Source organism: Oryzias latipes, chromosome 4, assembly GCF_002234675.1.
Source record: "Oryzias latipes chromosome 4, ASM223467v1".
Classification (NCBI taxonomy): Eukaryota; Metazoa; Chordata; class Actinopteri; order Beloniformes; family Adrianichthyidae; genus Oryzias; species Oryzias latipes.
In genome coordinates this window covers 9,637,545-9,662,495 of record NC_019862.2, presented here as the reverse complement: position 1 = coordinate 9,662,495, position 24,951 = coordinate 9,637,545, and the positions used below count along the sequence as shown (strand labels likewise).

The following is a 24,951-nucleotide window of genomic DNA, read 5'->3' as shown; positions in this document are numbered from 1 at the left end:
TTGTGTTAGTGGATCAGACTTGATCCCCAGTTGCCCAGAATCTTCAGAAGTCAGCAGCCTGATCAATTTAGGGCTCTCTGATTATCCCAAATTATTCCAAAGTAGCTTTCGCGATTGGAATGAGTTGTATTATGGGAGAGGCTTCTACTGCATCAGGGCTGGGGAGGGGTTGTATTGTTGAAAGGTTTAAATTGGGAGTAGAGCCAAAGTTTGCTGCTGCAGAATGGTTAGTGTCCAAAGCAAAAACACTGATCATCAGTTCAGCAAATGTTGTAGCTAATTCTTGCATTTGTGTGCATTTTAAGTCGTATTGAAAAGTCATATTGTTTGAAATGAATTTATTTTTTGGTTTTGTTGACTTTTGTCATGCAGTTCTAATCCAAAACTAGTTTTCTTTGTTGCTATTTTTAAACTTGTTTCAACCATTGGCCAATAGTACCTTTGGTTTGAAACCTTCAAATATTTAAGTGTACATTGTGTTCCAGTACATCTTAGCTCTTTTGGTAAACAGTGTAGCAGTGTAGTCTGTTTGTACAGACCAAAATTGACCGTAACATGACCAGACCAGACCCGCATGTCTGATTTTTCTCAGATATGCCATTGACAAAAAGGCAAACAAAATATTCTTGGAAATTTAAGGGCAATGGTCAAATTGATGCTGTTTATTCTGGTTACTTTCCAGCAGACTTGTAATGGAAGCCTGCTGAAAGAACTCAAGAAATGATTTAAAGTCATGTGATTTATCTATGGCTACCACAGAGAGTTTGGGTATCTGTCAACAAAAGTTTCATTCATGCACCTTCCAATAACCTTTTAACTTTCTTTTTTTTTGTCTTTTTAATGGGTTACATCATTATAGAAGATATTTTTGTTTGTGCTGTTGTCAGAAAGTGATAGACAGAAAAAAGACAGGTGTCAAATTAAAGGAAAAAAACAACCAAGATGTTGGACTGGTGACAGAATTCTAAACAAAGAGTCCAGTAATACTTTTTTTAATCACTGCTTCTTAGGGGGCTGGACTTTTATGTAGTATTTCTGTTCTGCTGTTCACCTCCTGAAAAAGTTGAAATCTTTTTGGCATTTTTTACATTCCTTCAAGGCAAAAGTAATCATTGGTCTTGTGTTCAAACACTTCACAGTCTGCAAAGGTTAACATGTATGTCTAATAGGAAGGATAAAATGCTTAAAGCACACCTTCTAAATCAGTTTTAGGCTGAAATCTCATGAGCTGCAACATGTGATTCACAATGAAGGGTGCGATGTTAGCAGCTATGAAATAAGCCGAACTGTTCACTTTTCACAGAGGTGGTAGGATTAGGTTTCTGCTGTTTCCCATATGAGCTCAAATCAAGGACATTTTTTTAATCTGTTTGTTTTTTTAATTTGTAGAATAACCTTACATAAATTGTACAGTAATACGAGATTAGCACTTAATTTGGTGAGATTTACTGTCGACATCATTACACAAATGTGTGAGGACATGCACAGAAAAAAAAATGAAATCAGTGCATTTTGACCAGGGACAAAAGGCCAGCTGGTCAGTCATAGAATTCCAACAACATAAATCTATTAGGCAATTACACCTAATGTGCCAGTGTGCACCACAGAGTTTGTCTCTGCAGAACACAATAACCATAATGAATGAAACAAATGCGCTCAGTATAAATCTATGTTATTTATTTCTACTGTGGAACTTATTATGAACAGTTTGTCATCCTCCTAAATGGATGACCTTCCATATAGGGGGTCAATTATTCAGGCATGCATTTCCTCTTAATAAAAAAACAAAAGGGAAACATTTCATTAAATTGATTACAAATAAAAAATTCTTATCAATGTTCCTGGAGTATGTTAAAAGACAAAAAGAAGTTTGGACACTTGCACAAAAGAGCAATTGTGTCAGCACAAATGAATCAATAAGATTAAAAGATCACAGTGTCTGTGGGCAAACGTTGTCGGTCGGTTTGCCAAATGCTGCTTAAGCAACAGTTTAAATTCGACATATTTACACAAAGGGAGTTTTTTTTTTGCTCTTTTTGAAACTGGCACTGCATTCCCATATTTGTTTTTGTAACTAAAAATGCAGCCGAAGTACATTAGATTTATAAACAGCTGTGCAGTAAAGGCGCTAGGGGGGCCCCGTGTGTGGGGGGCTACCTAGTGGGTAATTGCTAATGGGCATTCGAAGAAAAAAAAGTAGATAACTGATTAAAACGTCCAGAATTTATTGACATTGAACTGCCTGTGTAGTCTTAGGCACCTCCCCAGTGCATACCTGTTTGTAGATGGTTTCTTGTGCTCCAGCTTTAGATATTTGCTAAAGACAAATTCCCAATAAGACGCCGCTTATATAAATTAATCTAAATGCAGATAAATATGATAGTCAATCTTCTGAGGGAACAATCATTGTGATTAATGAAAATAACTTCAGGCCACATATTGTAGATGTTTTTTCCTATCATTTTAACATGTATTTAGCATCAGCAGACCGCTCAACATCTTCCAGAAATACCTTATAGTGTTATTAAATCTTAATTACTAATCTGCCGCATGTGGCACACCTGTTTTGATCTTTTTTGTTAGTAATTTGTTTTCTCTTTGATTTGTCACCTGTCTTTATCCTACTTTATTTTAAAAAGAAAGAATAAAAATGTTTTTTTTCTGGTTTGTGGTGGTGGATGGATCATAAAAAGCTACTAAAAGGTTCTAAATTACTCTGGGTTTCTAAAATGAAAAATTTGTAAATTCGAAATTAGTGGTATGGTAATCATAGTTATGGGCTATGAAGACTTTGAAACCCAGAAAAACAAGCAATTAACCAGCAGCCTTTAAAATATATCTTTATGTTAGATTTTTATAGGATGAATTGCTGTGTTCTACCTAAATTGCTGGCATATATCATTAAAAATGTATTTTATTTGAAGAAGTTTAACAAAAAAACAAATTCAATCAATAAGTTTGCACATTAATGTGTTGTTAGAGAACAAAATCCATCCATCACTGTGATACAAACCAATGTTGACAGTCAGATTTCTACGAATAATCATCACCATGATTGTGAGCAGACCATGTTTCATGTGCTATCTAACCACTTTTCAACTACAGGACCTTAACAGTTCTGTCATCTTTCTCCCGACTTTCTTGCTTTATTAGGTGTACCCGTCTTTTTTCATGTTTCATAACATGTTGCTGCATTTGTGATCATAGCGATGACAGTTAATTCATATTAATCTCTTTTTTTTCCCTTGGACCCCCTTTCATTCTCTCGTCCAACGCTTAAAATAGAAGTGGAGCAAAAAGGTAAATAACAGACACGATCCAAACCCTAGCTCCTTGTTTTGTGGCATCTGGTTGTAAATTACCTATTTTCCCATGGTGGCCTCTACAAACACATTGCAGACGTTTCCTTTCCGAACACCCCAAATGTCACATTAGCAGCCAGATCTACAAGGGAAGCAAGACTGGCCATAAAAAAGACAGCACAAGCAGCCAAACGATCTAAATGGGGGTGTATTGGCTGCAGTCCATAGGGACATCCTCTTCTCATTCTCCCTTGATGCTTTTGCTACTCAGCAGAATCTCATATTGCCTGGCTTTCAAACCCTTTCCCATAGCATGCCATGGTAACAATGTTTCTTGGCCCTCGTTTCAAGCTATTTCTTTCAACTGTCTTTTCTACTATCACTATCTCCACCCCTCTTCTTTCCATTATTCTCATCTGACCACTTGCTTCTCTTGTCTGTGTTGGTTCTTATGCCTCCTATACCTCAAAGCAACAACCAAAACACCTCAAGAAAGAACTCTTAAATGCTAATGGTTGTAACATTTGCACCCCTCCATAATGACAAGTTCCTCTGGTATAAAACTCTAGAACGGTGCTGTAACCGAGACACATCTAACACAACCGAGACACATTTTGCCGATTTCTCTGACTCCTCTCTCATAACCTCTCCCGTCTGTTGCCAAGTGACTTTAGTTGGCTGCATTATTATTTATTTGTTTATTTTCATTTGTTTACAGGACCAATACTATAAGTTTTGTTTTTTATTATGTTATCCTTCCTTTGTTTTCTATTCAACAGTTTATGTCTGAGGTACCAATTTCCTTTTCTTTTTTTCAGTCTACGTCACATACTTGATTGATTCATTATCTTTCTATGCACAAAACAAAATTCTTACTCAGCTTGTAAATATTGGCTGTATTTGAAAGTTGTGTTTTGGCCACTCAGTAATATGTGTTTGTCCTCACTTTTATTGGACAACCTATAAAACAAAATGAAGACGCTAGGGATTTTATCTGTAATACATTTTTTTTATGTTTCATACATCACATTTTAATCTTGTCTGTTTCTCATTCTACTCTTCTCCCATTACTAGTTTTTCTTTGTCCCGGGACTCTGAAAGCTGTCGGTGATCCTTCCTTTCTGTTTGAAGCGGAGCAACAAGCTGGGGCCTGGTGTAAAGACCCATTGCAAGCTGGCGACAAGATCTACTTCATGCCTTGGACTCCTTACAGAACAGACACTCTAATTGAGTATTCCTCCCTGGATGATTTCCAGAATTCTCGACAAACGATCACCTATAAACTACCACACCGTGTGGATGGGACGGGATTTGTAGTCTATGACGGTGCTGTGTTTTTCAACAAGGAGCGCACCCGCAACATTGTGAAGTTTGACCTCCGAACTCGAATTAAAAGCGGTGAAGCGATCATCAATAATGCCAACTATCATGACACTTCACCGTACAAGTGGGGAGGTAAAACAGACATTGACCTGGCAGTGGATGAGAATGGGCTTTGGGTGATCTACGCCACAGAGCAGAACAACGGCATGATGGTGATCAGCCAACTGAACCCCTACACACTCCGATTTGAAGCCACATGGGAGACCACCTATGACAAACGCTCAGCCTCCAATGCCTTCATGGTTTGTGGAGTACTCTATGTGGTCCGCTCCACCTATGAAGACAATGAAAGCGAGGTCAGCAAGAGCCTGATCGATTATATTTACAACACCAAACAAAACCACGGGGAATATGTTGATATCCACTTTCCCAACCAGTACCAGTACATTGCAGCTGTGGATTATAATCCCAGAGATAACCAGCTCTATGTTTGGAATAACTTCTACATTCTGAGATACAACTTGGAGTTTGGCCCACCAGATCCAGCTCATGGTAAGATTGGACATGCAATTCCCATGCAGACAATATTCTCACTTTTTTTCTTCTTTGCCCAAAAGGTAATTTTAGTTGCTGTCAAGTTCACTTTGCTATTCCTTTGGTATTCTCCATCTTTGTGTCAGGTGTCACAGCTGAGTGATTTTTAATTTAGAATCTAATATGTGGTAGATATGTTATGGGAAGTTTTTGAGTGCTGGAAAGCATCTTGTGGGGTGAAGTAAGCACAGGCTCTTTGGTAAACAACACTTCAAAGCCATTTGCTGCAACAGAAGGGATCAGTAACTAGGGGATTTGAGGAGGTTTACCATTTTTGCTTTCTCTCAGTACCTTGCACAGAGGCTCCAGGGGGCCACTGTCTTTTTTTCTAGTGTGGGAAGACAGGGAGACAGACAAATATAATCTTGTGTCTGGAAACATACATTCTTGGATAGGTGCAAAGTTTGACCTGGGGTGAAGTTTAATCATCCCCCGACTGATGCTCCAACTCTAAACTTCATCTGCTAAAACCAGAGGATTCTAGGTTTTCACTCAGAAAAAGGTACCACATACAAATGGTAGGAAGATCAATCATTCGGGGTCATGTCAGCTGCATTTTTTTAATTTAACACTCAAGAGGTAACGCAGAGCCTGGCCTAGACCTGCAATAGCCCTTGCACTGAGAATATAATAACTCTAATTATTCTAATCCCTCTCTACACCAAGAGTTCTAAGTCCTAACTAATTCTCAGCACAGTCAGGGATGAGCCACAGAGGTCAAGCAACTTTTCCACAGATTATCCTGGAGCTCAATAGTTATTAATGTGTTGGATTGTTCGCTTTGGTATCGATAATACATGGGCTAAGGCATCTAAATTGGGTTCAGCTACTGGAATTGCATTAGTATGAGCAGAAAAAGGCTAGTTGTTGTGATGAAAATATCCAGGTTTCTAAGCAGAAGTAAAATTTATTAGACTTAGTGCAACATCTAAGTTATTAGTACTTTCAATGTTAACAGACGAGCATAGAGATAGTAAAAATCAAGCTGTTTATTTTCAAAATAAAAGATAGAGAAAAGCAATGTTTGACATTTTTCCCTTATTCCAAATAGATCATAATAGAACTAAGACAGCTCTATTTTTTAACTCTGGAAATATGGATTCTTCCATGTACAAGCAATTACACTTAATTGACTTGTTCGTTTTTTTTAAAGGGCACTGATCATAGATAGCAAAGTCCGATAAGTTTGAAGGATTTCCATTGAAAAAGCTCTATAATCTAATTATTTGTGAACATTGTGCTCAAGAACATAGAATATTTTCTGCTCAGTAAGTAAATACCAGCATTCAACTTCCTTTCCTATTTGTTTTCAATCACAAACTACCTGACATACTGAATTTGGTCTTTGGAGCAAACACTTATTTTAACGTCAACAAGAAATCTCTTCTCTTTTCTTGACAAATGAGACAAGAGTCTGGCCCTGCTGCTGACTAATGTATGTGGAGCTTAAGTCGATGAGAGAAAGGGAAAATGGTCCAGGATGATCATCAGGATGTCAATAAACTTGTCCTCCCACTTGGCTGATGTTGACACATAAATGATGGCAGTTTTTTCGGCTGTCACAGAACGCCCTCTCTCTGATATCTTGATGCCAGTTTCTTTAGATGCTTCACCGAGCACTGAAACAAACTATCAACATGCCTTCTCTTTTGGTAAAAGCTGAATGGTTTTGGAGTGATGATAAAAAAGGAAAAACATTTTAGTCTTACAAACTAAAGGCAAAGGCTAAGGTCACACATTTAGAAACACTCAGTGTGCACAAAGAGCGTTATTGATGTCCCTTTTAGACTTTTCAAGTAAACAAGTTTAAATATACAGCCATAATTGCATGTATTTAAATTAAAGCTGCTTTTTTTAATAACAAAACAGGTTTTAAAGATCCACTCCAATATAAATTACGTTTCTAACATGTTTTTGTGGCATTTTACTGATGATGTAGGACACATATCAAGAAAGTTAGGCTCAAACTTGCATTTCTGTATTTCTTTGTTTAAATCAGGAATCCGAAGCAGACGGAAAATCCTAACCCCAACCGTTTAACCCTTGTGCTATCTTAGATGACCCCACCCTCACATTGACGTGTTCTCCCTACCATGACAAAGGTGGATAAAGGTGGAAAGATTTCATGTTCATCCATGGACACCAGTGAGGTTCACAAATCATTGAAGAAAAAAGGTTTAGCCCACTGTCTAGTGGGTCTAGATGACCCAACTCCCAATGTCAAAGTGCCTAGGATAGCACAAGGGTTACAAGAGACTATTTGTTACATAGAAAATATGCTGGGTGGGCCGCGAGCTCCCTGCTCTGCTCCATTCTGATGCATCCACATGCAGACAAGGAGATCCATGTTTGTCTTTGTTTTCCTCGTCTGAGCTGGCATCTGGTTTAAAACTATGCGTCTGGATAGCTCCGATATTGCTTCCCATTTTTGTTGCACCCTTAATGACTTGGAGTGTGAAGGGCCGTAAGCATGTGAACAGAGACCTGTCAGTACGAGGGCAGAATTGCTCTAAGCCAACAGTCCCGGCCACAACACAGGCATATTTCTAATGAACTCCTGCCACCCTGCAGAAATTATGTTCTAGAAAACGACACAGGTTTTTTTATTTGGCTTAAAAATCATAATTATATTTAAAAGAACACTTTTACAGTTAATGAAAAGACAATCAGAGTGGGTCTTTAAGTATTTGCAACAACACCATGAAATACCTTTAATTGTAAAATAATGACCTTAACATTTGTCCATAATTTGTAGTTTGAGGACCCAAATACAGCAGACATGTGATGGGAACTTAGTTTGAGAAAGAATCTATGCATGACAAAGAACAAACCGTACGCCTAAATGTAAAAATGAAACCAGAACATAAGGGTGTGAAGACTAGAGGATCTGGCAGTGATGAGCTGAAAGCCAAGCTCTTAAATATACTCGGGGTAAATATTTAACACAAAGCAGCAGATTTGAAGAAAGTAGCAGGAAATATTAAAATAACCAAGAGCAAATAAAGCATGGCTTAGTTTAAGAAAAATCTATCAAAAATCATCAAACTTTGCAACGATTGTTTCCTAAACGTCTTGTGGTTTTTAAGGTTAAACACTGCTTTCATTACCAAGGCCCAACTAATGAAACCTTTCAAAGATCACATCACTTGTTATGGAGGATTGTTCACGGTTCATTCATTACTTTTCCTGAAAGAAGCTGTTTTTCTTTCACATTTTCCCCAAGTACATTTGAAAGCCTGCACAGAATGAGTAAGCAGTGTAATTGTTGAGAGAGACATTGATGTACGTATTTCCAATGCACAGAGCCGCTTTTGCTCCTCTGTTTTTCCTAAGTGCCCAGACAAGTACTGTAAATTACTTGATTTGTTTCAACATTAAATGTAAAAAAAAACATCAAAGTGAAGTCAAAAGAGTGTCTGACAGACAGTTGGGTTCCCGTCAACTCCAATAACATTTCTCATGTAGAGGCAAGATCATCTCATGTAGGATTATACAAGAGTGGATGGGCTGCATCCAGCACTGCAGCTCCTTTGAAAGTGGGCATTAAATGGGTCACTAAGTCCCTTCTGTTGGCTTTGACTAGCAGCCCCATAATCCACTCATTTAACCATGGCTTTGTGCGTGTTTTCCTTTTGCCATACAAGAGCTCATAAAAAGACACATTTTTTTGTTGCATGTTGTTGGGAAAACGAATAGAGTGACTTAAATTAGGTATTTCCAGACGAATCTCACCAAGGGCCCACTTCTAGACAATTCTTTCACCCTCAAATCACTTAGTAAGCATCACCAAAATTTATTTTTGACCAAAACCATGCACAAAAAGTCTCTGAGGCTACCTTAATAAGACAATATGAACCTTGTATGCATTTTATTTATTTACAAAACAGCCCTTTGGACCAAAGCTGTCGGTGCTGCACAACCTGAGTTAACAACCACACAAATCAAGAGCGTCTTTGTATTGCTCAAATTTCAATCAGGAAGAACAAACAAATTTGCCAATGGGTATACAACACAGAAAACGAGTCAATTTGTAAAAAATTATGAGCTACAGTTGTCTAACATGATCCGCCAATTAGCTTACAAAACTCTGCATGTGGTCAAACACCCCATAGTTTGTATTTTCTGAAAGTGCTTTGCAATGCAAAAATGTTCGGCTCCTACAGTTGCATGCGACTCATATGCATAAGCAGCAACTCAAGAGGGCTCTATCTCTTACAGTCTTATGAATATACAGTTCGCTAATAAGCACCAAAATGATTCATACCTGACTCTTCTAACACTTACTTGGTGGTTGACTTAAGCTACGACTCTGTCCATTATAAGTCCATCACAAAGGGACCTCTCACAAAAAGCCTCCACATCAAACTTGGTTATTTATGACTGTTATAATCCATATAAATCCAAATTTTACCAAGAAAGCCTGATTTTTTAAAATGCATTAATAACAGCTTATATTAGTGACCATGTTGGCTAAAGAATCTGATATTTTACAGCATATACAGCGTAAGAACAGCCCATCATATGAACTTTAGGCGAAATGTCTCCTCTAAATATTTGCATTCATGATCTTGTTTTTTGTGCTTTAAAACAAACCAGCAAAACACAGAAAATACTACAGCCTCAAAAATAATACTGCAACTTCTTTAAAACGTTAAAAAACATTGAGACAAAGGTAAAAGAAACAAAATCAACGACCACAAAACTCCTTCAGAAATAAATAATGGCAAGATTCTCCACTTTTATTTGCTCTATAACAATTTTAGTAAAAGCTTATTAAAATTATTGTAAATTTTTGATTGACCATGAGATCATTTCACATTTCTTTTTGCTTTAACAGTTCCAAATACATGCTTTAACAAAATATATAAAGCATTCTTTTATTTTAATATTTAGAAATAACAGTGATACGTTTGGCTTTAAAGTGATTTAAAATTGGCGTCAGAGTATTTTTTTTTTAAACCCATGTCAATCTTTTTTTAGGAGACCTTATATTTATCTGAAGTTTTGTTTTACAAGAATACATGCTTCACTATCAATACACAAGAAATGCTAAAAGCGGACCAGTTATTTATCTTGTAATGCATTTAAAGTGAAGATAACAATCAACTTTTGACTTTTTTTTTTTAGGCAGAAAATATTTTGGCACTACTTTACTTAAAAACTGATTTTTTTTGTAATGTTTGCCTTTTATAAGTTGATTTGGCTGGAAATCATCTACCGAATAAATAATAATAAAAACATTAAAGGAAAATGCAGATTTTACCATTTTTGCCAACATTACAGCCAGATAATGCTTGCAGTCACACTAGGAGGTAGCTGATGAAAACAACTTATTTTTGCCATGGCAAAACCTTCTGAGTTTCAGATCGTTGTGCATTGCTGTGTTCGTGCTTAAAACACTGCTTTTACTCTACACACTACTGCTAACCTGATTCCATAAAACAGGTAGACTTTGATAAAGCACATTTTTTATGTGTGCATGCATACACAGATCATCAAATGAATTATGACCTCAGCCTTGGTACAAGAACACAGATGGTGCTAAAAATGTAGAACTTCAAACTGTAAAACCTGGTAATGGACATCTTTTTAACTCTATACCTGCAACATACTGCTGTATGTTGTATTTAAATATCTTTATACCCTGTTTTTTTTTTTTTTGGATTTTCTATTTAAGAAGTTATTTATTAATAAATGCTCCCTTAATTTCCTGTCCTGGATTCATGCTAAAGCCAAGGCTAGACTGCTTAAATAATGCCTGGTGGGAGCATTGCACTCTAAATGACTAGATTTAATTAAATTTTGAGCTTTGCCTCGTGGGAAACTAAAAACACATTTGGACTTGGATGGTCATCACGGACATGAAACTTCATAATCGCTCTGCTTAGTTGTAACTTCCAAAAAAAGGGCTGGAACTGTTCTGCTGATAACATTTTTTTCTTACCCTCAGAAAACCCCTTTTTTTGTTTGTAAGAATTAAAACTTTTTCCCATTTCAACTTTTCATCTTGGAGTTTGAATTTGCTCTGAAACATTTAGATGGGAAATTTATTTACATCTTTTTACTGGCTTATCACTTACTGACATAAGTAGAAAAAAAAACAATTTTTAAATATTCAAAAAATTGGAAAAGATTTATCTTATCAAAAGTAAAATTTGCTGTTATACTATTTATAAATATCCTCCAGGAGCCATTTAGTTTAAGCTTGGAGACATTTTTTGCTTTGGTAGGATGTTATGGGAAGTAAGACCACTCTGTTTGCCAGTTTCTATGTACTATACTCCCACATTCTGAAATCACTATCAAGATCCTTCTGGTCTGATTCTCTGTGATGATATAAAAGAGGAATTTACCAGGGTTCATAAAAGATAAAAAGAGACTTTGTCTCAAAGTGTTTATGATCAAGTTCTAGCATGAATCCCTAGCATCCAGTTCTTGAGCAACCAAAGGTTATTCAGTGAATGAGGTCAGCTGGTCCCATGTTTCTTGTGAAATCTGACCGTGATCTTTGCTGTTCTCTCAGTGTAAGACATTGCAGCCAGTTGTCAGAACCAGATAGGAAAGACCAATTCACACAATGTTTTCTCATGATCCCAAGACAGTTATCATTTTTATTGGAATGCCTGAAAGCTTCAATTACACTACTGTATTGACTGTGGCTAAATAATCTCCACTGAGTACATCGAAGCATGTTGGCAGCAGAAAACCTGATGTTAGGATTAAAAAAAATGTCATTTAGAGTTTGCTTGCATAAAACAAAAGGTTTGAATATATTCAGACTTGGAGCCAGCAGGTCCAGAGTTCTCTTGTTTGATAACAACCAGACTGTGAAATAAGTTAAATTAAAAGAATTGTTAGTCCAGCATCACAAAAGCCTTCTTCAAGCCTTTCAGCGAAATTTATTTCACTGATCTTAATTATTGAGTCTCTGAGTGTCTGTGTTCCTCCGTGCACACGTGGGTGAGTGTTTATGCTACTTAGTTGCACTTTTGTGTGTAAATTGAGTATGCATGTACATTTCATACATTTGAGAACTCTCAAACATGAGCTGTGAGTGACTACCCTCATGTCTGCACAGCACGACATTTCAGTCTGCCTGGCACGCTTGGAGTTAACACTTGAAATTTGAGGCACGTACAGCATAAAAAAAGCTGCAAGTAGGAAAAAGAAAATAAAGCGGGCAGTAGGGTGGCAGCTGCTGTTGCTGTTTCCTGTGCTCAAGGATCCTTTTGCACGTAGAGTTGTACATAAATGTGTACATGTGTTTATACTTACACCTGTGGTTGTGTCACCTGCCTTTCCCAGTCCATGTGAATCCATGCATTTGTATGGCAAGGGAGCGAAATACTGGAGACAGCAGTAAATAACATAATCCAGCTATTAGGTTTTGTTTCCTAACATAAAGGTGTACACTGAATGCACTTCAAAAGCATGTGGCTCATGGGAAATTATAAGACTTTTCACTCAGCTTTCTTCGCATTTATTGCTGGCACGCAAGCAATCATACATTGTGTTCCCTGCAAAAGGCAGCACAGAGTGAAAGACGTATAATCCAATTTCCTTTGTGTCATTGTCATAATTGGTGGATATTGAAATGTATCACAAATGTATTGAATCATCACAAGACTGCATATTCAAAAACAGCTCAATTTCCATATGAACTTAGATACAAGGCTGCATCTGGAAAGGATAGAATTACAGTAGATCTTTGCATGACACATAAGTAATTCAGTAGCATTAGCAGAGAGAATAATTCTCTTTTTCCAGCAGTTCAACACCTTAACTCAATTAACCCATGATCTATATCAAATGCCTAGAAAGCGATTGTCTACTCATTTATTTTCACTTCACGGGATTTCTCGAGGTCTTCCTACAAAAGGCCAAACACCTTTGTAAGGCAGAAACAGACCTTGGCTCGTTAACTTTTGCTATTCCTCCTTCATTATCATGTGATTACCACTAAGAGGCCACATTTCGGGGTACAAAAGACACTAGTCGTTACCTTTGCACAAAGTAATTCTCCCACAGAGATGTGAACAAAGAGGTAAATCTCAGAAGAAGCCTCGTCTCACATCATCATCATGAGATTATTCCACGAAAGAGCCGAGGAGAGAGGAGGGCATGTGGGAAATCAAATGATTCTTTTAACTTTTTATGCGTTAAATTGTCTGAAGCAAATCCCAAATGTGTGTGTCCCCCACCATCATTTCCTCCTCCATCGCAAAATAAACAGCACCTTATAATGTGTGTGAAACATTATCCCGATGAACAGCCGTGCAATGTCTACCGAAAGTGAAGCCATTAAGCATAATATAACAGAGACGCTTGCTGTCGGTTTCCATTTGTCACCCTGACACGAAGACTCAGTCCTGGTGCAGTCTCATCTTGACTTCATGTGAGGATGTTTGTTGGGTTTATGTGTTCCTGGTTTGCTCCTGTACACATCTGCATGTGCCTTCCCTACACCTGATGAGCCTTGCTTCTTGTCCCCCATGTGCTTGTCAAGGATCCCAAACCTAAAATTCCCGTGGTTAAAAAAACTGAGAAACGCAACAGAGAGTGGGTGTTGAATCACACATGGAGGTTATATGAATAAGTCTGTCCTGTCTATCACCAACGCTGTGGAGAATATCGGTCTTTGCACTCACACTCTGTGACAGATAATTGAAGTTTCCCCTTGGGCTGAGTACGCCAAAGATATTATAATCAAGTCTCGTGTTCTGCTTCCTGCAGCACAATCCAAACGTGGATCTTACTCCTTTTATCAATCAAAGGCAAGTTAACAAAGAGAAGTATTTGATAGTGTCACACAAGTTCCCTAATTTTGCTGAAACAAATATGTTGTTCTTAAAGCAGAAATTAAAAGTGAAAATTGGTCAGTAACAGCAAATCAATGCCCCTCTGCTTGGAAGAATCCATCTAGACTTTTATGTGAAGAAAGAACAACCTGAGGGGAGTCTTCACTTTAATACTCACAAGTCAATTCTGCCCAGCTTTCGTTGGATTAAATCAAAACAAGCTGTTGCATAAAGGTAATCGTATTATTTTGTTGGTGGCAGGATTATGGATTGACATTCCACATAAGAACAGCAGCGGTCAGAGAGGCAGCTTTGTTTATGAGCACATTTCAATTGAGAACTGTAGCCTACATTCACATTAGCCTCTTTTTCACACAGAAAAGAGGATTACTTTGCATCATAAACATGTCATTGAAGCCCCCAACAGGATTATTTTATCCCTTTTTATTTAATGTGGTCTGATCTCATTAATTGGGCTATTTCAGGTACAGCTGCATTGGTCCAGTCTGCATTCAGGTCCAGACGAGGAATTTGTGTCACTGCTAGCACAGCTTTGTGTTTTCCCAGACTGTTCCTGTTGCAAACAGAACACTAAACTCATCATATCAGCCAGGCGTGACTGAAGCCCTGTTGAATGAAGGTGGGAAAAAGATGCAGTTGTTAGCTGAAATGCCAAAGGAATGTCCTTTTTCATAGCACATGCCTCTGATTTATTGGCTGTAGTTGTGAGCGCTTTATCTTAAATCATGTTGCTGAACAGCAATTTGTTTTCATTTTACCTCTGTCTGAATTCTAACCCTCAACCCCTCGACACCACCTCTGTGGAGCCTGCAATCTTATCCTTCACACTTAGGAGACGTGTAAAAGGTCCCACAGTAGTTTGGGAATCCTGCCGAGAGGACATAAACTATCATTCTCAATACTTTAACCCCTTCATGCCACATGTGCTAATTTGCAACAGATCATTTAAAGGGCCTTTATCATGCAAAATCAACTTTTTTGAGCTCTTAATTGTATTAGAATCTTAATTCTTAATTGTGATGTGCTGTCAAATATATGCTAAAAGCGCACATGGGAACATGAGTTCCCTAAAAGAATGTGCCCATCCAGCAAGCGGTGTAAATCTCGCAAATCTTGCTCCAGGCTTTTTCTTTCAGAGCTCTATTCCGATTTATGAAAGACTTGTTCTCATAATTCCATCGCCACAAATGGTAATAATTCATTTCTCCTCCATGAACAATTTTCAAACAGTTGGCAGTTTTGTAAATGAAAAGGGATGCCACTACCAGATACAAGTCCCTGATTGGCCGAACTCCAATGGCCATATGTTTTGTATATATAGTCCAGAAAAGGTCGTAGAAACTTGCGTAGCGATGTTTGAATATTTGGACGCAGAAGCCTGAAATGTGCATATTTTAGTGTTTGAATAGACTATCTATGGAAAGTGGTCGCTTGAACGCACTTTGCCAAGCTTTCAGTGGAATTTGGCTGCTTTTTCGCCTATTTCCAGCTTTCTCCATGTACCTGACATTCTTCACAGCTATTTTTCTTCTCTTTTTTTTTAATGAAGGCACTTAACACTGACCTTTGAATCGTGGTAAGGGAGCTGACTTAAATGATCTGTCTTCAACCTTTTGGAATCTCCTCAGTTAGTTAAACAAGATGAAGGATTAGAAGGCTATTATTGCGGGATAGGCATTTCACCCAAGCAGCTGAACGAGCAGAGGTTGGGTCTCGGCTGCCGTGACGGGCTGCTGCTGAAGAAAACTGTTACGTTTAAAGAAGCAAGTAGGGTAGAGATGACAGGAAAGAAGGATGCAGCCAGCCAGCCAAATCTGCCTTCAGCCCATTGTCACAACAGACAGTCAGCTGTGTACACTGTCATGTTGTATGTGTGTGTGTGTGTGTGTGTAATTCTTTTTGCCCACAACAGGAGGGAGCACACAGAGTCATCTCCTCTGGTCAATAGAGCCTAATTCGCCACAGGTAGCAGCCAGCCTCAAAGGCGATTTCTCTTTAGCTCAACTGTGCTGAAGCCTTTCATCCACACCGTGGGGCCTACACTGATAGTAACAGTTGTGCGGGTGTGTTGGGGAGGGTTGTGGGTTTGCTATCAGCCAGACCTATTATCCAATGGAGGAAACAGAGATGGAGGCGTTGTTGCCTGGGGTCTGTCTGCATCTCTTCCAGTCCACCTGAAGACAGAAACTGTCCTCTCACTCTTCAGATGGGTCCCGCTGTTTTTAAGTCTCCTTGTCATCGTCTTTCCGATTTTTCACCACCTCCCGCATGTGCTTTGTCCTGCATCTATCTCTGAGTCCCGCTTGTCGTTCTACCTCTGTAGCACTCTGTGTCTTTTTCTTCTTCCCGCAGGCTGTACTGCTGAGAATAACTGTGTTTTACTCAAGCAGTGTAACGGCACCTCTTCACATTCTCTGCATGCTCTACAGGCAGCCTAATGGAGGAAATCAGAGTACTCAAACACGATTAGATTCAGTATGCACATCACATTCCAATCAGAGCTACTTTGATTGATGTAGCTTATCCTGTTAAATTCACCTCACAGTTTTCCTCTCTTTTTTTCCCAGGGTGAGTTACTTTTTAACATTTGCTGGTGTGGAGTGGATTTATTTAAAAAGAAAAGTTTGCATTTATCATGATTTTTTTCTCTGAAACTCCCTTATGTTTGACTTTCTAAAATGTAATAACAGTATTACTCACACTCCTCTCATGTATCTCATAAAACATGGTCCTCTAGCTTTTCCTTAGTGGCTCATGTTAAATGTAAGGAGTGCACTTTTTCTCCTTTTTCTTGAGACCGAGACATATTGTTTTTACCCCGGGCGTTGCATGAGTTACAGCATACCTGTTTTATCAGGGTATGAGTTGTTGGGAGAAACAACCGTTGAATAAATGTGCAGGCACCATGGCTATCCATACAGGTCTGCTGTTGCTCCAGTGGAATTTAATCAGCCATGCCACAGAATCTCCCAGGCAAGAATGATTGCCAGACATGAGGATGTTAGTGTAATTATTGTGTTGTTCGCTTCAGACTGAGTGGCTTGGATAATCTTTAGTCAAAGAGAAAGTAAATATGCTTGTTGCACAAGCACTTAACAGCAATTTAGCCAACCGGGCTCTTTGAAATAAGTATCTTAGTGTTACGAAAGATTGTAAGGGGTCAGTGGTACACGGCATCCAACTATCAGAGGATCAAACTTCCAAACGCTGTTAAAGTATTCCGAACGAGAATTAAACATTATATACACGATTGAGTGGGACACTAATGAGCTGACCTCCCTGTAAAACCACAGGTCAAAGAACTTTCTGGTTGGTGTTTTTCCTTTGCATTTTCACAGGAATCATGGCAACACTGAACTTCTCCACCCCAAGCTGCTCCACTAAACAATGACGCCTCTTAACCTTTTTTTGTCTACGCAGCACCGCCGCTGTCAGAAGTAACCACATCTCTTCAGTCGCAGAGAACAACAACCACCTCTACAACAACCACACCGCACTGGGGTGTGGCCAACACAACCACCACAACAGTGCTGAAAGAGGGCAGCAGGGGAGCGCAGAGGCCGCCTCCCTTGATTCCACAAACGACTTCGCCTCCTGTGCCGGAGTCCTTCCCTTTACCGGAGCGCTTCTGCAAGGCAACAGAGAAACGAGAAATAATGTGGCCTCAGACCCAAAGGGGCATGCTTGTGGAGCGACCTTGTCCTAAGGGAACACGGGGTAAACAAGACTTCCCCTCAGCTCAGAGGGTGGGAGGTTGGGGTGGGGTACTTCCCCTGCTTAATGTGAGCTGAAGCATCTAAAGACACAATGCCTTCATTTGTTTGATCTGATTGACACTTATTTATTTTTATCATCAGCAAAAAGCACTTATATCAAACAATCAATGAAGACAATTTATGATGTCGCTGATTTTAGCAATGTCATTTTTGATAATGATGCGAGTTAGGGATGCGGACATTTACGAGTGCACCCTTACCGTGATCAAACTTCATCAGACACTGAGCTTATTGAGAGAAGAGGGAAAAAAAACCTGTTGCGTCTTAACCGCAAAAGCAGGCACACGGTGTCAAAAATATATTTCCATAAGCAACGCCATCTAAATTAACCTGATTGGTGTTAACAGAATTCAGCAATTTTAAGGTAAATTGCGGGCAACGGTCAGACTGAAGAAACAAAAGAAGATCTGTTTTGGCTGATATTTCTATTCACACGGTTTTGATTTTCCACGTATCACATTTTGATGAATTTGCATGTTGTTTATTGCTTGCCTACACTTTAGTTTGGTCTTGTCTTTTCCTGTCTTATAAATGATTTTATGAGTGAGACAAAAAAAAAGACAGATTTGAAAGAATCAAATCTAAGTTTTCATTTTTCTCTGTTTTAGGCACAGCTTCTTATTTATGTGTCCTTTCTACGGGGGATTGGCACCCAAAGGGCCCTGATCTCAGCAACTGTACCTCTCACTGGGTCAACCAAGTGGCCCAGAAGGTTTGTTGCATTTGAACATTGCTTACTTTCACATCATAGAAGTGGAACACCTTAGATTTAAACTTATGGGAGGGACACAAAAAGTGTCAGCTCTAAAATTAATTCCACTCCTATGAAAATCTGGTTTTTGGTGGTTTTACCTTGTTCTTGAAGCACTTTTTTTATAATGAAGGACATGTTTAATGAAAATTTAGATTAAGACTGCATATTTTAGTATTTCTTTATGCAAATTGTGGTGAATCAGGAGCGGGCAAAAAAAGTAACATTCACGTTTGTCTTCCTTTATTAGTTTGTTGTATTTTGTTAAAGAATCGGAAGAATCAGAATCATTTTTATTGTCATTACAGTAGTGAATTGCTACACAATTAGAGCAGCTTCAGACTGGGAGGTACAAGGGAAAAAAAGAGATTAGTGTGCAAAGATGCAACATAAAAATAAAAATTAAAAGACTATGAGCAAACATATAAAAATAAATATGAAAAAAAGGAGGAGTCAAATTTCCGTTTGGCTATGGTGTCAAAGTGGGCGTTCAATAAAGCAACTGCTTGTGCGAAAAAGCTTTTTCTCAGTCTAGTGGTTTTTGTCATGAAGAACCAGTAATGTTTGCCAGAGGGCAGTGGATTGAACAGAGGCTGATGCAGCGTGACCGGTAGACATCAGAAAATAGATATGACACCTTTTTTAAAGTGTGTCTCTTTTCTATTTTTTTACTATCTTATCATTCAATAATTTCCCTGTCATGTGATCAATAAAGGTTCTCTTAAATGTCCTTAATCAGATCCGCAATGGAGAAAATGCTGCGAACTTAGCCAACGAGTTAGCCAAGCACACCAAAGGGCCCATTTATGCTGGCGACGTCAGCTCTTCGGTGCGTCTGATGGAGCAGCTGGTAGACATCCTGGATGCCCAGCTGCAGGAGCTCAGACCCAGCGAGAAGGATTCTGCTGGACGGAGCTTCAACAAGGTAATTGCAAATGCCAGAAAGCATTTGAAGGGAAAATTATTAAAAGTGTACCTATACAGAAAACCTTTGATAAAAAATGAATCCAATAAGTTAGTTTAAGGGAAGCTGCTTTTTTTTCATCTTGAGACTTTCAACTGGTGTCTTTTTGACATTATTTTTACATGAAGTCAGTGACCAAGAGATTGGTGAGCTCATACTATGACTCATTAAATAGAAAATAATATAAAATGTATTAAAGACCCACTCCAATGGACATTGTGTTGTTGGTGTTTTTAACATGTTCTTTTGGCATTTTTTTCATAATGGAGGAACTATATCAAGAAAATTAAAATTAAATCTGTGTTTTGTAGTATTTCTTTATTCAACTCCTGGTGAATCAATAACAAACAAAAAAATGCAGTTTGAAAATAATCGTATATGTGACGTAGAAAACACAATCGGCAGGTCCAAGCTCATCATTTTGTTGCACCTGTAATGTTAGGTCTGGTTTTTTAGGGCTTCGTAAGCTAGCGGGACAGAGTATAATCAAAGCGATGAGCACAGTTGGTGCTTACTTTGCGCCAACACAACTCGCTGGCAAATTTCTGATAAACTCTTGCCGCTCTGTAAAAGCTCTGTCCTAGAAACCGACACAGGTTTTGTTATTTCGGTTACAAATTCCAACATTATGTTTAAAATACCACTGGAAAAGCTTTTAAAATTGATCATAAGATGATTGGACTGTGCCTTTAATTTTTGTTTTTAATGACTCTATTCTGAGACTTCTACTGAAGCAGATCAGCAGCAAAATATATTTGGGGATCGGATCGTTTATAAAACTGCTCACAGCAGTCCTGGATGTGCATGTTTTCATGCACACTTACAAACATGTGCAAATTACTTGTCTCTGTTTTGTTTTCTCCTCCTTTTCTGATAAAAAGCTTCAAAAGAGAGAAAGGACATGCAGAGCATACATGAAGGTACTGAAGCAATGCTTCTGCCCGCTCTGCTTGCTGCTGTCCCCTCTATCCTTACACAGTTGTATGTGCCCAGCTACACCCCAGCAGCATGTATCTAATGCACTGTCATGTATTCTTTCCTCCTTGTGCTTCCTGTGTTATTTTATTTTTATTTTTTTCTGAGCAGCTTTTTGACACACAGCCATACCCGTTTGCTCTCCAAGTCAAAGAGAAGTCACCTCCGATTAGTGAGGGGAGCTTTTTCTTTTTTTTTTCTTTTTCATATCTCAGTTGTTTTTTCTGTGCAATCACAGGCGCATTATGGTTCATTTTGTCATTTGTTCTGCATTTCCTGTTGTGTGTTTATTGTGTTTGCTCAAGAGTGCACGCCTGGATGCCTAACAACACAACTCGAGCAAACATCCTGTTCTTACATCCCTCTCATTATTCGTTTGATCTGGGATTTGCTGCTTTGTTGCAAAGGTTTTGCTTTTGCTCAGCACAACATCAGACGCCTTTCAATTGCACAAGCTCAGATGTGTTTCATTAGGACATTGTTCTTATTAAGGGAACACACTTGATCCTTTACTGCATGCAAGGAAAAAAAAGAACACAGTTGTCTTTGAATCTAAAGCTGCGTTTGAAAAACTGAATGAGTGGCAATGGAAAAAAAAGTGCTTTTTTTCCTTCCTATCTTATTGTGGGCGGAGCTTCACACAATAGAGTATTTTGTCCTCAAATCTCCCTCTTGTGTCGGGGACATCACCGTCCTTCACCTGTTCCCAGTGCATCCCACACAACCTAAATCTCTCCTTTGGGAGGGTGTTAAAATGGATCGAGTTAATTAGCCCGTCCAAAAATGCGTTCTTCTAAACAAAGCAGGAGAATGAAACAAATAAGTAACAAATTATCTAACAACTATGAGCGTCCATGCCTTCCCTTATTTTTGATTGTAATGATGTGCAGTGAAGCTGCATCAATGTAAATCACAACATTTATTGAGCTAATGACAGCACGAGGGCAGGGTTTGGTGAGTCAGCAGTATCTGACATCTGCCGTGCTTGACACAACCTCACATTAGCTGCACTCCCCCTCATGCCTTCCACCAAAAGTCACCAGCATTGACTGGTTGATTAGACACATTATTTCCTGACATTATCCCCGAATGTACCCGACCCCCAAAGTCATGCTCTGGGGGCTTTGGCTCGTTTTAATGTTTGCTAGAAAGGCTATGGTGTAATATATTATTCAAATTTCCCTGACATTTTTAAAGCTTTATTTTTTGGGGGGGGGGCTGTAAAACTGGTCATAGAGTTGTACATTGAGTGGTGCAATTAGAGAATGTTAATTGAGAACAGCCTTTGGTTCTTTCATCAGGACATCTCTTAATATCCTGTTATCAGACAGGCCTGATGGGCTCAATGCACAGCAAAGTGTCTGCCTCGATGCAACGTCCTTGAAAAAGAAACTGAATCCCCGTCGCTGCTAATGTTCACTTTCTTCCCCACTCGTCGGGTCTACCTTCAAGGTCCACAGCATATAGAAAACATTCATGTACAGTTTACGTCTGGTACTTTATAAAAAATTAAATAAAAATAACCCATCACCTTTTGTTTAAATCCCCTAGACGTAAGCTTCAACACCAGTTTTCATTCATTGACTGTCTGCATGATCTGTATATCTGGGATCTAACCGTTATCATAAATATTATTGTGTAATCTTCCATCTCTTTTGTTGCTGTTGTTGGTTCGTCTGTCTTGGGTTTTTGATGCAGGCCATTGTGGACACGGTGGACAACCTTTTGCGACCGGAGGCCCTAAAGTCCTGGCAGGACATGAACAGCACTGAGCAGACTCACGCTGCCACCATGTTACTGGATACACTGGAGGAAGGGGCCTTTGTCCTCGCTGACAACCTCATGGAACCCGCCATTGTCAAGGTCCCTGCAGATAATATAAGTAAGTAAAGCTGAGTCAGAAAGAGGAAATGACAAGACTTTGAGATCAATGCAAGCTCAGTTAATTTGATTACTTTCCGTTCATTGAAAGAGTCATTTCTGTGATAGGAAAGCAAGGCCGCTTCGTGAAAAACCAATGCTGTTTTCATCATAAACGTTTAGACCCCGAGGGAAAAGAAAAACAACACGCATTAGGTTTAACGAGTCACTTACTGACAAAGTGATGAATATGGGACAATTAAATAGACTGGATTCTCTGATTGTGCATGCTTACTTTATTAATGTATGCATCTAGACCTTGTAACTCTATACATTAATGTGAACATTAGCCTGCTGTGGAGTCAAAAAAACTGTTTATTCAATCTTTTACTCTCTTTATGGGTCTTTAATTGATACACAACAGTTTTCCTTTTGTTTCATCTTTGCAGTTTAGCGATTTACATTGAACAAAAGAAACTATTTCATGATTGGCATATCTTTATTAATTTTTTCTGAAACTCAGAAAATATTTTCCTATTTCCTGCAAAAATGTAACATTGTCCTTTTTCTGCTTTTTGTCATATGTGTTTCTTTTTTCTCAAACCGTTATCTGCTCCCGTCCTCACGGCAGTCCTGGATGTGTACGTTCTCAGCACGGATGGTCCAGTCCAGGACTTTAAATTTCCACAATCAAGCAAGAATGGAATCTCAATCCAGCTCTCTGCCAACACTGTTAAGCTCAACAGCCGAAATGGTAAGTTAAAAAAGAAGTGAAAGTAAATCCTGAAAAGAGACATGCATTCTGCCTCATTCTGATGCCGTCTTCCACTTTGCAGGGATTGCCAAGTTGGTTTTTGTGCTTTACAAAAACCTAAGCCAGTTCCTCAGTACGGAAAACGCCACCATCAAGATGGCAAATGAGGCGTATGGTCGCAACGTGTCTGTGGCTGTCAACTCTGACATCATTGCAGCTTCGATCAACAAAGAGTCGAGCCGTGTATTCATTAACGAGCCGGTGATTTTCACCTTGGAGCACATTGACGTGAGTCTCCCCACAGGAAGGGTCATGTAAAAGAGAAAAAAAAAGAAAATATGTGGGAGGGAACCTGGAGAGACAGAGATCCACAGCTCTGAAAAGTAAATGTCTGGCTAGGTCAGTCAGCAGTTTATTTAAGTCACTGAACATCAAATTAAATAAGTCTTTAGGACTTAAGTGAATTCTTAATGAAAACTAATTCTTTAATCAACACTGGAATACAAATGAAACACATTTTCTTTCATAGTGGGGATATTAACTCCTAGATTAGCCTCACAATCTAGGAAGAAATTGCTGGAGCACCAATTATCTTCTGTCTTTTAAAGTTGTCACTGGAGTTCCCAGAGGACTGTGGATGACTCCGTTCTTTATCAGAGGAATTGTGCCGTTCCACAGACATGCCATCAAACAATTACGCTTCTCTGTTATTAAGGCCTCATATACTCAACTATGCTTCGCTAGATTTGGCAAGCACGTGCCAAATGAGATACAACATATGAATTGCTTCATGAGAGCTGTGAAGTGAAAAATCCTCATCCATATCAGTGTAGAAAAGTGCTTTGTATGAGTAGGGGGTAAATGGCCTCATGTTCTACATGTGCTTCAATTTCAGGAAGTCAATTATTTGGACACTTAACCATATCTCTTGTTATCTGCAGATGGAGCACTACTTCAATGCCAATTGCTCTTTTTGGAATTACTCCGAAAGGAGTATGACAGGCTACTGGTCCACCCAAGGCTGCAAACTCCTGAACTACAACAAAACGCACACCACCTGCTCCTGCAGTCACCTCACCAACTTCGCCGTCCTCATGGCACACCGTGAAATCTCAGTATGTCCCATCTTTTCTAGATCGTTTTGGGTTCAGATATCATAGTTTTTTCTGAATAGCAGTGATTAAGGCTGGGCTTTAAAAAGGGATTGATCAATACAAAATTAATCTGTACCTAAGAAATGCAAAATTGATTTATCAAATCCATAAATTCATCTCCCTTTATAGTTTTCCTGCTTTTTTTTTAAGTCAGTGGCAATTACAGTCAAAATGTTGGCAGGAGAGAACACTGATGCAAAGAATTTCATTTTAAAATTACTCAACCTCTAGAAGAAAGAGACACGGAGTTAGTGGGTGAAGTACTAAAGACAGAGTGACACTTAAGAGTATACTTTTGTTTTCTCCAAATTTATGACATATGTTGCTGTGGGAATGAGGCGTTTTGCTATCTCATCTGATATTAAATTCACGCATCAGGTAAATCATTCTGTGTAATTTAGTGTTAGCCAAATTTGTGCAAAAACAGGTAGCCTAAAAATAAGGAAAAGAACACTCATCTTAAAAAGAAAATCGTTAGAAAGTTGTAAAATTATGTGTCCACACAGCAAGTCATTTCTACTAAACAACAAATCTTAAGATATCAGAATCTGAAAACGTGGAACTTCCACACAAGCATGTTAAATAGAATGTCTTAATCGTGAATGTTGTACAACCAATAAAACCAATAAACGTATTTGTTTGCTGGTTCTAACCACAAGGTTTGTAATTTTTTAGTTTT

The 24,951-nt window shown here is 38.7% G+C and overlaps 1 protein-coding gene across 27 annotated transcripts in view; it reads left to right on the top strand.

Moving 5' to 3' along the window:
* adgrl2 (adhesion G protein-coupled receptor L2) overlaps positions 1-24,951 on the top strand; it is a 106,638-nt gene that overhangs the window by 63,557 nt on the left and 18,130 nt on the right. For 19 of the 27 annotated variants that reach the window (XM_023954162.1, XM_023954161.1, XM_023954160.1 and 16 more), the window contains 10 exons: positions 3,286-3,300; positions 4,377-5,177; positions 17,459-17,755; positions 18,423-18,526; positions 19,305-19,490; positions 20,411-20,449; positions 22,203-22,386; positions 22,996-23,118; positions 23,201-23,406; positions 24,060-24,233. In XM_023954162.1, the coding sequence (XP_023809930.1) occupies positions 3,286-3,300; positions 4,377-5,177; positions 17,459-17,755; positions 18,423-18,526; positions 19,305-19,490; positions 20,411-20,449; positions 22,203-22,386; positions 22,996-23,118; positions 23,201-23,406; positions 24,060-24,233 (2,129 nt within the window). The remainder of the gene's footprint in view (positions 1-3,285; positions 3,301-4,376; positions 5,178-17,458; positions 17,756-18,422; positions 18,527-19,304; positions 19,491-20,410; positions 20,450-22,202; positions 22,387-22,995; positions 23,119-23,200; positions 23,407-24,059; positions 24,234-24,951) is intronic. The other 8 variants (XM_023954158.1, XM_023954173.1, XM_023954171.1 and 5 more) reach the window with 3 other exon arrangements.